The sequence below is a fragment of the Nematolebias whitei genome, chromosome 18 (assembly GCF_014905685.2).
Source record: "Nematolebias whitei isolate Nwh7 chromosome 18, NemWhi1, whole genome shotgun sequence".
NCBI classification, from domain to species: Eukaryota; Metazoa; Chordata; class Actinopteri; order Cyprinodontiformes; family Rivulidae; genus Nematolebias; species Nematolebias whitei.
The window spans coordinates 37,063,206-37,081,889 of record NC_056515.1 but is presented as its reverse complement, the minus strand read 5'-3'; the positions used below and the strand labels follow the sequence as shown (position 1 = coordinate 37,081,889).

At 37.6% G+C, this 18,684-nt stretch overlaps 1 protein-coding gene across 1 annotated transcript in view; it reads right to left on the bottom strand.

Annotated features, from left to right (window-relative positions):
• Window positions 1-18,684, bottom strand: part of si:ch211-127i16.2 (probable flavin-containing monoamine oxidase A) — a 77,925-nt gene that overhangs the window by 22,823 nt on the left and 36,418 nt on the right. The window contains exon 9 of the mRNA XM_037691813.1: window positions 3,754-3,912. Within this exon, the coding sequence (XP_037547741.1) occupies window positions 3,754-3,912 (159 nt within the window). The remainder of the gene's footprint in view (window positions 1-3,753; window positions 3,913-18,684) is intronic.

Genomic DNA, 18,684 nt, shown 5'->3' with positions numbered 1-18,684 from the left:
TATATGTTTATATATATATATATATATATATGTTTATATATATATATATATATATATATATATATATGTATATGTATTTTTTAAGGCGTTTTAAACCTTTCCCACACTCTTGCAATATTCTAAACAGTGTTTTTAAACTCTTAACACTTAAGAACACAGAATATCATGATTTCAGCTCCCTGCCTCCTCTGCCCTTTGCCACCTGCAAGCGTTCTTGGCCACGCCCACTTTCTCCGCTCTGCACAGAGAACAGCTGATCAGCTACAGGAGGAAGCTTATCTTGCAGTATGGGCCGCACAAATGTGCAGCAGTTGCTAAATAATTTAAAATTATTTATTTTAAATAAAAATTCCATACAGATCATGCGGCTCATCCATCGATCAGCCAATTGTGCGTCATCTCCAATCTTATTTTGAAAAACCGCGATAGAGCGAGTCTGCGATAAATGAACCGTGAAGTTGCGAGGGACTACTGTACATATAAATCTAAAAAAATGTTATACAATACTAACAATCACATTGCATTGTGTGTAATTGTAATCTTATGTCTACTCGCATCACATGCGACCACATTTTCTCAGTGTTTAGAAGCAGCAAGTGGAGGTTAATTATTTAAACTCTGAGCAGCGTGGCCCTACAGGGGGACAGCTATTACAGCTCCGGAGCTTTGTAACGAGTCGAGTAAAATGACGTAAATGCCAAAAAAAAAAAAAAATTAATGAGAGACAATGATGGATTTTTTTCTGTCTGTAAATTAAAAGCACAATAAAGAGCTCAAAATGTCAGTACAAAAGAAAAAGAACATGGGGATGTTCATAAGCTCTGTGTGCAGGAAGTGTATAAGGTATCAAAGGTTCACAGCTGTAAATGCTGGCAGAAGGTATTAAATACACACATAATCCTTGGAAACATGCTTAAAAAGATTTTAGGCTTGTAATTATCCAGCACAAAAGCTGTAGCTGAGAATAACTCACACAAATAAAAACAACAAAAGTACATTTTACCTAGTACATTTAGCTCCTGTATGCAATTATCTTGTTGTATATAGTTGTATATAGGCTAATTATTTCCCAATTTTCTTTTTTTTCCCCACTTTACATCCAGAGAAAACATAAATCCACTCTATAATTTTGATGCAATTACCATTTAATGGACTAAAAGCACCTGGCCTCTGCTGCACTTAAAACAAAATCATCAATGCTTTAAAAGCTTACATCAGTTTTTATGAACAAATAGTTATTATATGCAAGCAACAACCTCCTCAATCTAGGATGCAATTTTCTCAATGCTGCACTCAAGTAACATTGTCAGTTACTCTCCACATGTAATAAAATAATGTCTAATAATGGCCTTTATCATGCATAAGACTCGAATGAAGAGCTTGGTAATGCTAAGGTATCCAGGTTTTATCTCATAACCTCATAGTATTTGGTATAACGTGATTAAAGTTAAATGATTTTCTAGTTTACTCTAGATTTAAGCATTACAAACCATCCAATATCAGATAAGGTAAATGCATTGGCTCATTTCATCATTATTAGTCTTCCAATTTTACTGAACTAAAATCAACCAAATAGTTGATTAAAACATCAAGCAGTCAGCATTTAAACAAAAAGACAAAGAAATTCAGGACATTTAATCACAAACTTTCACAAACTCATCAACCGAGTGATGACTTGTAGATTTGCATAGTTATCTTGCTGCTGTATGTTTAAATAATCATGTTTTTAACATGTTTAGCAGGGGAGTAAATATTATTTATGTCATTATTTGATATGTTTTGTTTACATGTGTGGTTTACATTTATTTTGAATATTGATTTGTTTGTATGTTACACCGTGTGTAATAATGTAATTAAGTAGAATTTTGAGATATCTTTACTTAGTTATTTACATTTCTAGCGACTTTCACTTTAACTTCACTACATTTCATCAATAAAATGTGTACTTTTACTCCCTTAACCATCTTAGTTATTCCTACAATATAAAATTAGAAGAAATCTGTCTGGGCAATCTGATAGGTGTGAAAATGATGGTAGCTGCCAAAAAAGAGAGGTTGGTGTTCTCCAGGACTTTAACTGCTTTAGAGCAGCAAGGTATGAAGTTGTCGGGCCACTAGCCTTCCCATTAAAGAACACAAAGACAGATATCTAGTTTAGGGTGATTTATTTGCTGTGTTTCTTCTGGTATTTACACACAGCAATAAACCAGTAAAGCACAAACAGGTTTGAACAACAAGGCTCCGTCCGTGTCGAGAGAGATAAAAAAACCCTCCAACTGAGCTCTGCACTTTACACAGAGCGGTGCGTTCACTAGCGTTGGAACAGCCACGGTGCATTCAAGAGCATAGGAACTATTAAATTCAGAAATAACCAATCCATAACCAAACAATCGAGCTAAACAAGCCAACTACACAACAATGTAAGCTTTCTAACAGCTTTGTTAATAAAGGTTAATAAAGTTTGAATATTCATTAGAATCAGACTTTTTAAAGATCAGTCTTTCATTGTTCAGTTCAAACTTTCCAAGTTTTTGTCACTGGATATTGCACCCAATAAATGTTGTTTTGGGAATCCTAACCATTCACTTTTACTTAATACCCTTACTTTAAGTACATTTTAAATGAGAAATTTACTTTTGATACTCAAGTACATTAAATATCAGATACTTTAAGACTTTTACATAAGTAATAATTTTAAAGGAGACAAACTTTTACCAAAGTAATTTTATGGTAAGATACTTGTACTTTCACTTAAGTATCACTTTGAGGCACTTTATACAACACTGCGTGTAGGAACCATTTGTCAGTGTTATGTTGCACTGGGGACACATTAAGTTGTTACAACCCTCCTCCAAGAAGGCATGTGCAGCAGGAAAAGTTTGATGCCCTACATAAATGTTTAAGAAGTTACATTGTCCTTTTTTTGGTTGAAGATTTACTTTTGTTCCAGCGGACTCATTCCCTCTTTGGCTATGTGCAGCCAGCGAGGTATGTTTATTTGTGTTATGTTTCATTGAACATATTTATAGTAAATGTAAATGCAATATATGAATATGTATATTTTGTACATTGTTATGTGTTTTGAGCAGTTCGACGGTGGATTCGATGAACCATAAGTGCCGTTCAGATGAATAAGTCCGTCAGTAACAGAAGAACTATGATGTCTATTTCCTGGAGGGAGTGATAGTATAGGTTATTTATTAAAATAAACAAAAAGGGCTGATGTGCAGCAACAACTTACAAACTCATCGGGGAGAATCAGGGGGAGGCAGAAACTGGACGCCATACAAGACAATACGTGGACACGGGGAGCAAAGAGACGCAGACTTGTATACACACCACTAACAACAGGTGATGACAGACACCTGGGGAGAAGACAATTAGGAACAGGTGGGAGTGGCAGGAGCTGGAATAGACCACAAGGGAGAGACACACTAGGAAACAAATCCTCAACAATTACAGAAGACATGGAAAGTTGGTCCATCAGTAGAATATATCGGAGGTAGTGACACTAGGTCCATATCATAAACAGTCTATGGGTTTGAAAAATTCTGATTTAAAAATAAACAACATAAAAGGGAACTTTATCCTGAAAAGTTATTGTTTTACAAAAAACAACAACTATATTTCCACAAATCGGTTATTTAGATAATTTAACAATGAACCATTTTTGTACGAGGAGTTTGTCTTTTTGTGTCTTCTTTTAATTTCCAGCTGGACTCTATCTGCTTAGCTTCATCGTGTACTCACGTACCTCTTCAGGACTCCAACGAGAAGCCTGCTGGCCCGCAATGAAGCCCACCAGAGCTGGATTTCCACGCGGGCTGGTGGCATCATAGGTAATACAGAACGGACTGTTGCTGGAAGATCCTGCCACTATTTCCCCAGAGAAGCCTTTTTCTTTCCAAAAAGCCTGCAGACAAACGGAGACGCACCGTGTGCATTTGTGTTAATTCACTGTAACATCAAATGTATATAGAGACCACTTGTGCATACTCAGGTTTGTGCAATGGCATTAACATTTGCAGTAGTAAAAGGAAATAAAAAAGCAGAAGTGAATTATTGGATTTTTTTAAACTAATAATTGCAGCAGAAGAACAAATATTTGCTGCTGCCAGTTTCCTTTGTCATGAGTACTTTTGTCCACAGAGGCCTGTCTTGAACTGAAAAGCTAAACTGAGCGTTTATCAAACATTCAATGTGAATGCACAAAATATTTCACTCAAAGCCCTGTTACCTGGATAATATTGACGCCATTATGTTTGTGGTCCATGAAACTAAAATCAAAAACCGCATCTCTATTTATTTTTTCCATTTTTTTAATTAATGACAAATATTGTCTTAAATACACTGTCTGGTTCTAGTTAGGGAACAAATGGTTACCTCTAAATTCTGCATTGGTGTGGGTCAAAAATGTTGGCTACAAAAATAATGTGTCTTGGGGGTTTATCTTAGAAGGGACAAATACCACAGATGCCACCTTAGAAATTTTGAAAAATGTGAAAGCAAATATTACCTTACTGTGCTCTTAGTAGCACCAAATAGGTTTTTCCAGCGATTTTCTGTACCCAAGATGCTCTCTTGCACTTACAGTACCACACAATGTGTCATCAGCAAGTTTCCACAATGATGGTACCATGCATGCCCACAGTTGCCTCATGTCCTGAGCTGCCTCCATACACGACTCTTGAACAACGTCTGGATGCAACTTTGATCTAGATCATGTCACAGCAGTTGCCACAAGTGCCACATCTGCACAAAACATAGGGTGATTCTGGGCTCCAACCATCAGATTCAGCCATTTTTTGTGTGGAAAAGGAACCTCCATTCAGCAGCATGAGAAGTTTTTGGTGAAGGAATTGCAATGGAAAACCTCAATCTCATCTACCCTTCTTCCTTCCGTGTCCAGTATGCCCGACTATGAAGAGAACTTGTGTTCTCTGCTTTGCATCCAAAAGACAAATGAAGGATTGATGATCGCGGTGAAGTATTTATTGGTGCCTGGCGGGAATAAATTATTTCAGCTGTGAGGTGAGAGCCTAGTAAGAATGTAACACAATGCTCTTGTTTGTGGCAAAAGTCGAAGTAGGTTGCAATGAGTGCAGCTGACATATCACGGGAAATGTTGCAATGAGATACTTTTAGTACTGCCAGTGTGGTGTGGATCTAAGGAGGTTGTAGCCTAGGTACGAGGCTAGGTTCTGCTTTAAATTATCTACTACCAAACAGGTTCAAGCTCTACACCATGCATATGATGCCTCAGCTGCCACTGCACCCCCTTTGTGCCATCCAGGATGTTCCATCACCTTGATAATAAACCACCACAACCTCGTTACAATAGGTTTGTTCACACTAAAAACCACTGCAGGTATATGTTCGAGAATGAGCGTTGAATCAAGTTTTCTGCTGATTTTTATATAGCAACAAAGTCCAGTGGGCGTTTGCTCATAGCCAGACGCAGTCAAGACGCACAGACATGATCCATGGCCGTCGGCAAGTCAGCCTCCAGATGGAGGTAAGAGAAAGTTTTGGGCATGATCTCATGGCAACCAAGTCAATGAGACACTGTGGGTCAGCAAGACGGCCTCCATATCAAGATAAGAGAATGTTTTAGGCTCAAAGCAGGAGGGAGAAATATTCTCAGTCATAATACGGAAACACAATAAAAATATGCATACCAAAAAGTCCCTAACAATCTACTATACATAATGAAGAGCTCACGGCAGCCTTAGCATACTTTTGAAGATTTCGCCAAGACAATGCAAAGACCATCTGGATTAATTTTCAAGCTGTAACTAGGTCATCAATGAGTAACATCAGTAAGGTGGCCTAATCATTTTGTGTACAATACTTGCTTTCAAACTACACTAATGAAAAATAATTGATGAATTGTTTCCCATTTTGTCTGTTTTGTACTTAAAACTAAAACCAGTGGTTCCCAGTCCTGGTCCTTGAGGAACGCCATCCTGCATGTTTTAGTTGTGCACCTGCTCCACCACACCTGAAATGAATGAGCAAGTGATTAAAAAACTTTGGCAGAACTTAAGTAATTGAATCAATGAATCCAGTGTGTTGGAGCAGAGAAGCAGCTAAAACATGCAAGATGGCATTCCTCAAGGACAAGTGTTGGGAACCATAGGAGTAATATTTGATTTGGTTCCCACATCAACTCTGTGGATAAATACATCAAGTTCACACAAGAAGATGTAAAAAATGGCATGTTGGCCTTCTTGGACTGTGAGGTCTCAGTCTCTGATAGAGGACATTTGCAAACTGAGGTGTACCGCAAACCCACCCACACAGACCAGTATTTGCAGTTTGACTCCCATCACCCTTAGGAGCACAAGTTAGGAGTCATCAGGACTCTGTACCACAGAGCAGACAGCATCCTCACTAACTCAGGAGCCAGGCAGAAGGAGAAATCCCACACAAGACAGGCTCTAGAGCAATGTGGATATCCTAACTGGGCCTTCCTGAAAGCAGAGAAGAAACCCAAACAGGACTCCAGTCAGCCAACAGGTGAAAAGGAGGAACCCAGACCCAGACCAGTGGTGATTCCGTATGTTGAGGGAGTATCAGAGAAACTGAGACATTTATTTTCTAAACACAATGTCCCAGTGGCTTTTAAACCCCAAAATACATTAAAGACTGGTTCATCCCAAAGATCCAGTCCCCCGGCACAAACAGAGTAATGTTGTGTATGCTGTTCAGTGTCAGGAGGGCTGTGATCAGTCTTACATCGGGGAAACTAAACAGCCACTGGCCAAAAGGATGGCCCAGCACAGAAGATCAACATCATCAGGCCAGGATTCTGCGGTCTACACTCATCTCCAGGCCAGCGGTCACTCTTTCAGGGATGAAGATGTTCACATCCTGGACAGAGAGGAACGATGGTTTGAGAGAGGAGTAAAGGAGACCATCTTTGTGAAATCATCCATCATTAAACAGGGGTGGAGGCCTCCGTGTTCAACTGTCCCCCTCTTACAATGCTGTTATTGCTAGTATCACTCAACCTCCTGTGAATAGTAAACAGCCATCAGTGTGCTAATGACCCATTGTTAGGCTGATGGTCCTTCTTGAGCATGTGATCAGCTGGTTTTGGTTGTCAGCAGCAAAACTGGTTGATCCACTCTGAGAAGGTGCTATTTAAGAGACTGAGCTGAATACAGCACCTCAGACTGAGGAAGTCTCTTGGATGAAAGACGAAACGTTTCTACATTTTTGTTTTGTTTTTTTTTTTTGAATGTCCAGAGGACCAGGTTTAACTTTTTTTAGATTTGATTTGGTTCTTTTTTTTTTAATCATTTTAAATGTAGTCCATGTGCTGGTTGCAAATTCAAAGTTGTGTCCAATCCATTTGATGAGAAATGAAAATATTTACAAAACAATATTTTATTTTCTTAATCCTGAGCATTAATAAAATAAAAGCCCAGCTCATGCTTTCATCTTTATATTTGCATATTAAAACAGGAAAAAAACTTTCAAACTTGAGTTTTTATTCTAGAAAATTCCCTGAAAACATTTCTGAGTAATAACCAGAAATATGCTGTGGGATGACCCTGGTGCTGAACAGCAGCATGATGGAGATACAAGGATTGAATAGTAAGAAGGCAACAGGGCTGGAGAAGCAAACTGTTGAAGCTGATCCAAATGAGTGACAACCCTCTGAGCTGTTGGGGAGTGCAAACCTGCCAACTCAATGAGTCACTGTGTTTGTCACAAGGAATTACATCTTTCATAAGACCGACAAATGTTAGACAAACGTCTCATAAAAAAAATAAGAATCTGGCTTTTTTGCATATGGTATGTGTAGCCTGTTGGCAACTTCATGTAATAATAAGTGCCTTAAATGTACCAGAAACAAAGGCTTTGGGGCTCTACGAAACATTCTGAGTCTGCATCCAGTAATGCTTACAGAAAATTTATTATTTAAACATTTGCACTTTGTAGCAGGCCGAATTAAATAAGCAACATCTGTATGTTTGAAAACTTTGCATACTGGCACACTGACATAATAATCCGTCTCTGATTTGAGCTGTCAGTCACACCTGACAGCGAAATCACAGTAAATGAGACAAAAATTATATTTTTGCGTTTTGCTCGTCTTCAACTGTCAGAATGTTGAAGAATCCAGTGAGACATTTCATTTGTTTTGTGTTCACTTTGGCATAATGGACAAAATTATAGACACACTGGCTGATTGTTTAAAATAGCATGTTAGTCTTCCAAAAGGCGAATGGCAATAATCCATGGGAATACCTTTTTTTATTTATTATTTATTCAGTGGTCTTTATAACCATATTTATCTTTCTTGAGAAAGATAAAAGGGATCTGACAAGCCACATCTGGGATTTTACAGGCTTTAGATATTACTATGATGCAATAAGCATGTTCTGTTGCAACGACTCAGTTGGGTTAATCTAACCTTTACATATTATTTTTATTGCACCACAAGTCTGAACTGCCTCGGGCACATTAAAATCTTCTTGCAATTTGTCCTAATATATTAGCATATCAGAGAAATCTATCAGTGTGTGAATAAATAAACAAATATGAGTGCTGGCCTAATGTTCAGAATTCATGGTTTTAAATGCAAAAAAAAAAAATGTTTTAAAGTATTTGTGCTTCTTGTTATTGTGGAATAAAACCCTTAAATAATGCAAACTTCATTAAGTCGCAAACTGAAATTTTAACTGAATACTTGATGTTTGCATGTTTTACACAACCACCGTATGTATGCCATGTATATATAGATTTAGAAGAACACTTTTTGTTTTTGAAGTCTGGCTATAATACTACAAAACTGATTTTATTTTAATTAAATACTTATCCTTTGTTTAGGGAGGAAGGTCAAGTGAAGAGTCCAGCAGTTGATGCCAGGGAAATGAGATGTACAACTAAATTAGAGTTGGTTTTAACCATTAAAACTGTTATTTATGTTGGCTGTGTCAGACAGAATACAGTGAAGGCTGTGCCTCAGTCCTAAACTGTTTCCTATGTCCAACTGTGACTGTCTCCACCCAGCACAGCACCATTGTTACTAAATATGCTGATGACACCACTGTATTGGGGCTCATCCAAGAGGGAATGAGTCAGGATACAAGACTCTGGTAGACAATGTTATAAGCTTTGGAGTGAAAATTGACCTCATCCTCAACACAGACAAGACCAAAGAAATCATACTGGACTTCAGGAAGAACCCTCCCTCTTTATACACCCTCATCATTAAAGGGACTGAGGTAGGGAGGGCTGACAGACATAGATTCTTGGGACTGCAGGTTACATCAGACCTGAGCTGGTCTCTCAACGCCACAGCTACAGTGAAAAAAGACCAGCAAAGGCTTTAATTCATTAGGCTGCTCAGGAAAGTGGGTCTGAACCAGCACCCTCTCACCCAGGCCTATAGAGGACTGATAGAGTATCCTAACCACAGGCATCACCGTCTGGTATGGGAACACACAAGCAGGAAGGAAGGCAGTGCAAAGAGTTGTAAAGACTGCAGAGTGGATCACAGGGACAAAACTTCCATCCATGGACTTGATGTTGGTACAGCGCTGTCGAAGAACAGCAGCTGGAATCATCAAGGACTCCATCCATCCAGCTCACTCTCTTATCAGACTCAAAAAATGATCATATAACCCGAGACACAGTAGAGTGGACAGCATCATCACCCAGTACACGGTTTTAATAGTTTTTCTCACTGCAGTGAAACTGATGGCAAATCAAAACCAAGGATCAAGTGCAATAATAACCCTACAATACCTAACTTCACTTGTCATGTGACAGTTTACTTTCTGTACAGTGTAGTTAGAAACCACTTTATTCTTACTTTTATTTTATTTTGTGTTTATTCAGTGTTTTTTGACTGACAGAGTTCTGCACAAGATTTTCAATGTAACTGGATTATTGGTCTATGCACAAATGGCAAGCAAAGTACTTTGAACTTTTAAATACTTTGAGTGACAGTATTTATGAAACTACAGTATTTAGAAGTGCAAAATATCCAAGCATTTCTAAAAGTTGGTAAAAGTCTCTTTGTGCAAGAGGAAGCACATAACATTGGTAGGTTTCCAACCCCTGGCAAAAGTTATGGAATCCCCACTCTTGGATGTTCTTTCAGTTGTTCAATTTAATATAAAACAGTACATCACTGACGCGCCAAAAAAAATTTTTTTTTTTTTAAATTCCATCTTTAGGGTATTAAACAATAAAAAGAAAATGATAATGGCTGTAGTCAGTCACAATTGCTTTTTTTTTTTTAAATCAAGTAGAGGAATAAAAACAAGAAAACACTTAACTCAGAGGGAAAACAATTATGGAATCACTCTGTAATACGAAGTTCTAAAACAAACATCTGCATCAGATTAAATCTGCTAATTAGTCTACAGTTTTAAAAAGAGTGTTCATATTGTGGAAAGCTGTTGTACAAAGCGGATTGGCATCAGTCATGGCTACAAAATGAGACATGTCAGTTGAAAGAAGAGGATTTGGAAACTTCTTCAAGAAGGTAAACCAACACTAAATGTTGACAAGCAACTGTTGGTTGTTCCCTGTTAGCTGCATCTAAAATCTGGACTACGTACAAGCAAAATGAGATGGTTGTAAAAGGGAAGTATACTGGAAAACCCATAAGTGCACCAAAGCATCAAGAAATAAATCAAAGCAAAATGTCTTGAAAACAGAAAATGCACAACAAAATTGAAAAACACCTGGGTGGAAACTGGAGTCAATGCTTGTAGCCGAGTTGTACGGAAATACGCAAAAGAAATGGGATTTCCATACAGAAACATTAAATCAAAGCCATCAATTACACCCAAACAAAAGAACATGGTAGCAGTGGGCTAAAAATAAGTACCAGTAATAGTAGACTATGGGTGACTGGATGAAGGTGTCTTGTCGGGTAAAGGCACAGGGGAGATGGCACTCATATCATCAATAAATGCCAAAGTCTACATTGCAGTTTTGGACACTTTTCTTACTCCATCAGTTGAAAAGATGTTTAGTGACAAAGCTTCATTTTCCAAGATGGTAAGGCAACGTTCCATAGGGCAACGTATGTAAAAACTTTCCTTCAAGAAAGACAAAGTGTGACCTGCAAAATAATGCATTGTCACATTGCTTAAATGTGAATTTTCCAGAACAATTGAGTTGTGACTTAGTTTGAGGTCATAATCAGTCACCCATGAATGTTTTATTCACAACTGTGGCTACTTTCTGTGATCGGCAATGCTGTAGGAGCTGACCAACAAGTATGCACCCAGTTCTACTTGTCTACCAAACCTAACTTTACCCTCCCACCTTACATCCTCACTTATCGTCTCAGTGAGCTCAATAACTGGTTTTCTTACAATTTTTTCCAACTAAACAGAGATTAGGGCAGCAAGGTGATGCAGTTGGTGGAGCTGCTCAGGGGACCTTTCTGGGTGGAGTTTGCATGTTCTCTCCGTGCATGCATTGGTTTTCTACGGGTACTCCAGTTTCCTCCAACAAACCAAAAACATGCATGTGGACTTGCGGTCTGTCCTGGGTGTACCCCACCTCTTGCACAGTGATGGCTGTATATGGGCACCAGTGACCCCCATGACCCATAAAGGAAGAAGCGGGTAAAATATAATAGATGGATGGATAAACAGGAATTAAACAGAACTTGTTACGAAAAACGCCCTTTCTCCTCCCACTTAACTACTCGTTGGTTTCTCCATCCCCTCAAGAGTTTAGATGCCATCCTCAACAACTCACTTTAATTCAAGTCCCACATCAATGATGTCACTGTCTGTTTAAACCCACACAATATTAACAGTCTTCATCAGTCTACTACTCCTCACTCCAGTGCCATTCTTGTCCATAGTCTTGCAACCTCTCCAATTGATTATTGCAATTCCCTTCTTTTTGGGCTCCCCCATAGATCCCATCACAAGTTGCATCTGGTTCAGAACTCTGCCACTCGTATCATCACCCAACCCTCCTGTAATCACTTCACCCCCATTGAGCAGCAGCTTCACTGACTAACGGTGAAATCTCACACCATCTTCGAAATTCTACTCTACACTATTAAAGCCATCTACAATCTGAACCCACCATATTTATCTGACCTTCTAAATATCTCCATTCCCTTCCTACTCCTTCAGATCTGCCTCCTCTCACAATGTTTATCGGCCTCATCACCATGGGGTGCAGGACATTCAGCCGCTCTGCTCCCCGACTTTGGAACTCACTACAAATTTCACCACATTCTCACTAATCAAAACTAGCTTGAAAATTTTTTTTGGGGGGGTGTCAGCTTATTCTTAATTTACTCAGGTGCACGTTCTATTTTGTTGTTTGACTACATAAAAATAATAAACTTTATTTCTATAGCACCTTCCAACAACGCCTTGCATTGACCAAGGTGCTTCACAAGACAAAACAAGATTAAAAACAGGACACAATAAATCAGTGCAAATTAAAAAACACAGCGAGAATAAAAGAGAATAAGAGACTACTAAAAGTTAAACATTAAAAGCCCTTTTAAATAAGTATGTTTTCAATTTGGCTTTGAACAGAACCAGATCAGAGATGGCACGCAGCTCATAGGGAAGAGTATTCCAGGCTGCTGCAACAGAAAAGGACCGGTCCCCCCATTGTTTGCACCTTGAGCGTGGTACCACCAGCAGATTTTGACCAGCAGACCGTAAAGCTCTGCTGGGCTGGTGGACTTTCAAAAGTTCTGAAATATAAGGTGGCGCAAGGCCATTCAAAGCTTTAAAAACAAACAGCAGCAGCTTGAACTGTATCCTAAACTGAACTGGGAACCAGTGTAAAGAAGAAAGGACAGGAGTGATATGTTCATATTTACGTGTGTTAGTCAACAAGCGAGCAGCAGAGTTTTGTACAAGCTGTAAACGGGAGATAGAAGATTGATTAATACCGACATATAAGGCGTTACAGTAATCAAGCCTAGAGCTCACAAAGGCATGGATGGCCTTCTCCAGATCACTACGGCTAAGGAGTGATTTTACTTTAGAAAGCAGACGGAGCTGAAAGAAGCTGGTTTTCACAACAGAACTGATCTGTTTATCTAACTTCAAGTTACAGTCAAGCTCCACTCCTAGATTTTTTACCACCTGGTTGGCGTGGGGGAGCGGAAAACCTAGACTGGGAGAGATGTTGCATGAATTACTGGAAACACCAAATAAAATCCATTCAGTTTTATCGTTATTGAGGTGGAGAAAATTCTGAGACAGCCAGTGCTTAATGTCATTTAAGCAGCTGGCAATAGAGTTGAAACCGAGTGAGGAACTGGGAGTGACCGGCAGATAGATTTGTAGATCATCTGCATACAGATGAAAATGTATTTTAACACTTACTGTTGGGTATTAGTTATAAATTTTTGATCGACAGTGTCTTTAAAAGTGTCCAGGAAGGTGCTTTATCATTAAATGTATTATTATATTGAAGTCCCCTGCTTCTCCTTTCAGATTCACCACCAATCATCACTTCAAGATCAAAAATTGTGACCGCTTTGACAAATTAGAGGCTTTCAAAATGCTAGTTAACGAGCTTTTCTGGTGATCTCTCAGCAGCAACAGTCAGCTTTTATAAGTTGTTTCTGCAGCACATTTATTGCCTTTTTTTTTTTAAGTTCAGAACCAATCGTTCTTGAAATCGCGACAATAGTGACACAGGCATAACATTTGCAAAAAACGTATTAATTAAAGAGAGAGGTGTAAAAGTCGGCCTGAGAGCCCCTCTATGAACTCGGATCATGCATGCTGGTTCCTTAATGTTCCCATTGGGAGGATAACCCAAGTGAAGAATACAAACTCAACTATTCATGGTGAAAACTCAAAATCCTCAGGCTTGCACAAGTATGTGACAAGAGCATTCCAGTAAATTGCTCAGCAGCGTTTGCCTCAAGAGTGGTCCGTTGCCATCCCTTATCAAAGCATCTCGGTGATTTCTTCTGGTGATGGCTTTTAACACAAGAGTAGTTCTTATCCACTCTGAAATGTTACCGCCAGGGAGTCGGGAAGGAAGGTGGCGGTTTAAAGCACTAAACTCACCCCTGCTCACATCAGAGAGGATTATTGATGGATCTCGATGTCCTTTTTTTAATGGAGCTGCATATATTCTGAGCACCTTCCTCTCGAGCTTTTTTCCAGTCAGAACGGCGAGGCTTTTTGCAAATACCTCTTTGAAGAAGTGACGATAAAGGGAATGGAATTCACAGGAACTACCGTCACAAAATGCAGTGACTGATGGACTTTTGGTTGCCACGTTAAATGATTTAATGAGCTTTATTAAATCATGTTCATGGACAAACACACCAAGAGCCTAACAAAATCTATTTTACATCATTGAGCACCTAATTACAAAGACTTTTCTTTTTTATGTGATTTGAAACCAAAAACATTAGACAAGAAACTTTGTGTCTAACTTAAATGTACAAGATTACACATTTGGACTGAACTCTTATGTTGTGGCAAACTGTAATGTGGAGGGGAAAAAATAACGTTAAGTCTGTCTGATGCAGGAAACATTAAAAAAATAATTTAACGGACTGTCAAATTATAATAATTAAAGCAGTCTACCATCATCTCAAGTCAGTGCCTGTGATTTAGGTGCTGATTAAATGATGGCATTTAAATTGTCCAATTTAACCACATTTAGGGAAGTCATTTCCTTTAATCATCAAATTTACAAAATATATGTTGGCTATGAAATTTATTTTATGTAAAAATTGTTATTTTGTACAAAAACCTTTTTTAATTCGGTCAATTTTTTACAGAATAAACAGCTAAAAATATACTTGGATATGCTCATAAGTCATTTCTGCTGTGTGTCATTAAGAAGCTGCCGTTAGCAGGAAGATTAAAAAGAATGGATTCTGTAACAACTTCATCAGAACCTCAAGTTAATGTAGAAATGGGCTTTTTTATATTTTGATTGATATAATGAGAAATTCGTTAAAACGTTAAAATCAAATTTATTAGCAAACCTGTACATCAGAGAATACATAAGATATTTGATTTAACCAATGAAGTGATGGGTACTTTATGAGGCAGAATCAGAGCTACAGTAAATAAACTTCTTAGTTGTTGAGTTAAAGGTTTAAGATCTTTCTTTACAGATCTAAACTGCAGAAGGTGGTTCAAGTGAACTACTTCCTGCTTGAACTACAGTTTCAGAGCATTCGGGGTCACGTACAATTGTCTTAATTTAAGTATCCACCATATCCCAGTAGAAAATCCACACCAGTTCATATACTTGAGGGCCCAGGTTTTCTTAAGTACCCTTCTCTCATTTGAAATAAATAAATACAAACATAATACAATAAAAATCAGTGACTGCTGCATGTTTACTTAAAAAAAAAAAAAAGACCCATCACAGTGTTAAGGTATATGGCTCACTCGTGTGTGAAATCACTAACACGTCATTTGTGTGTTTTCAAGCATGAAAAGCTTTTTCTCAGGTCCTGAAAATGATTCTAAGGTGACAATGGTCAAAGTAACGGGTCTGCAGAGTGACAGACTTTGATTAATGCATTTCCTTTATAATGTGAAATATTGTTTTTTTGTTGTTTACAACTCCGTTTTAATGCAACACATTTTTAATTACTGTCAGAGGCCAACGTCTACAACCTTACAAGGATGTAAGGCTGCAATTAGATCTCTGTTAATAGTGTGATTAAACATCTGTTGTTCCCTTCGTTTATTTATCTTATATATTTTTACCTAATGAAGCATTATGCTTCATAAAGCTTATGAAGCATAATGCTTCATAAGCTTTATGAAGCATAATGCTTCATAAAGCTTATGAAGCATTATGCTTCATAAAGCTTATGAAGCATTCACACTACAGTAATCCCTCGCTACTTCATGGTTTGTTTATCGCGGACACGCTCTATCGTGGTTTTTCAAAATGATTGGACATGACACACAATTATTTAAAATTATTTAGCACCTGCTGCAGGATAAGCTTCCTGCTGCAGCTGATCAGCTGTTCACCAAGCACAGCGGAGAAGTGGGTGTGGCCAAAAGTGCTTGCAGGTGACAAAGCAGAGGAGACAGAGAGCTGAAAGCATGACATGCTGTGCTCTTTTAGAGCGTTTAGTTTAGAAACATTGTTAAAATAAAAATATTGCAAGAGTGTGGGAAGAATTTAAAACACCTTGATGGATGGATGGATGGATGGATGGATGGATAGATGGATGGATGGATGGATGGATGGATGGATGGATGGATGGATAATTAAACTACTACTTACTACTTGTACTACTTACTACTATTCCTACTTTGTGGTTTTTCACTTATCGTGGGTCTTCAGGGTACGGATCCCCCCGATAAACGAGGGACTAATGGGAGAGACTATTATGATCCATTTTTCTTCTGTACAGTTGTCGGCATCTTTCTCGTTCAACAATTTTGTGCTATTTCAACAAATCATATTTGTTTCGATAAACGTTCAGCTCATTCATTCAATCTTTTTTTAGACAGGTTAATCCCAATGAGCCTCGAGGACTCATTTACAAGAGAGACCTGATTTCAACAGAGAATGATGACAACAATGGACAACAATAAACAGTTACAAAAAGTCATACAGATTTTTTTTTAACAAATAGGATAGCTAAAAAAAAAAAAGTAACAAAAAACAGCTCGTTCAGGAGAAGGGTGTAATGACTTTTGGTACTGGCGCAACTTTAGCTTTTGAAATATTTAGCCTTTTCCGACATTGTTTCTCTCATTGGAAATCAATTGAGTTAATTTTACATTCTTTAAATCTTTAGATACGTTTACAACCTTTTTCTTCTCCTTTCACATTTTCTGCTTCAGCTTTCAGCTTCCTTCTGCATTTTTAAACGTTTTTCAGCTACTTTCAGCTAGTTTCAGCTGTTCTTTCAGCTGTTTTGTGCTCCTTTCATATTATCTCTGCTAATTTCAGCTTGTTATGCTACTTTTAGCTTATTTCTGCAAGTTTCAGCTTTTTCTGGTATTACAACAATTAGGTTGTTTTATGCCAATTTCAGTTTTTTTATTTTCAGCCAATTCCACAGATTTTGCACTCATTTCAACTTTTTCATCTTAATTCAATAAAAATGTGTTCGCTCCACTTCATTCTTGTTATTTCAGCTGCTTTCTGATTTTTTTTCAGCTGGTTTTCAGCTAATTTCAGCTTTTTCCAGATAATTTATAATGATTTTGCTCATTTCTGCTTCTTTCAACCAAACTGGCCAAACTTGTTCTTTCTGTTTTCTTATGCTAATTTAAGCTCGTTCTACCTTTTCAGATATGGTTTTTAGCTGATGTTAGCTGATTTCAGCCTTTTTCAGATAAATTCAAGTTTTTATTGGTAATTTCTGCTACTTTCAGTCTAATTAACTTATTTTTGCTAATTTCAGTTGGTTATGATCCTTTCAGCTTTTTTCACTTAGTTTCAGCTTTTTCAATAAACTACTTAGATGTTTTATGCAAATTTTAGCTTTATCAGCTAATTCCACTTTTTTTTTTAGCTCATTTCAGCTTTTTCCACTTTCTTCTTGTAGGGTAAGCTTCTTTCTGCCTTTTCGGCTACTTTTCAGATGCTTTTTTGCTGATTGTAGCTTTATTAGCTGATTTCCTAATTTTTGTGCTCATTTCTGCTTATTTAAGCCTAATTCAGCAAATATGTGTTCTTTCCATTTTCTTCTGCTAATTTAGGCTTGTTCTCTTCAGCTACATTTCAGCATGTTTTTAGCTCATTTCAACAAGTTCTTCTGCAATAAGCAAGCACAATGCATTTTCGTAGGAAATGCAATTTGTCTAGTTCAATTTAACTTTTATTCATGATTACAAATCCATGTTGTTTTAGTTCAAGGTCTCTACTAGAACAGTTTTCCACATCAGATAACTTCATGTGGAATTTCTGTTTATTTCCATTTGTCAGGGCAGAACAAATTCACAACTCTTTACCTTTGTGTCCTTAATTTGATGTCATGTTTTAGTCATGCGAGACCTGCCTCCTGGGCTCCAACTCGTGGCTCTAATTAGTAAAAGTGAGCTCCTCAGTCAGGCATAAAACTGCTGACTCCACGCAAATGCACAAAGAGAGGAGAAGAATACTAAATAAACCATAATCTCAATCACCAAACAATATTTAATGCATTCATCAGAATCTTAATGCATCCTGCCAACCCACCGAGGTGAAGATCTATTAAATATTTGCATAAGCACTAATGATTCTTCGTTCATTATAGTTGACGTATTTAATCCACTAACAAGGTGCATGAGCATTTGAATAATTAAGTGTGTAGTTGTAAAGAGCAAAATGAAGATGAAAGGGATCACTTCTCACATGCTCAGAGCTCTGTTGTCCAAAGTGGGGATCTATAAAAGTGTGTCACAGCAGGTGTTTGTTATCTGAAGCTGCTGCTTGACAAATGTGTTCATGCAAACTCTTTATACAACTTTAAATTAAATTTCTGTGCCTAAAAAAACTGTTTTTTTAACTGATTCAGGGAGTCAAGTAATCACATTTTGGCATGAATTAAGATAATGAATATAAACCAACTAAACTTTGCAGCCCAGTACCATTATTTCAATGGTCAAATGTTAAATCAGAAAAAAAATAAATAAATAAAATCACAAGTTCTGTTGTGTTTGCATGTGCCAATTTTAGAGTTGAGCTCTTACAAAAAAAAAAAAAAGGCATTAAAAACGAACACTAAATC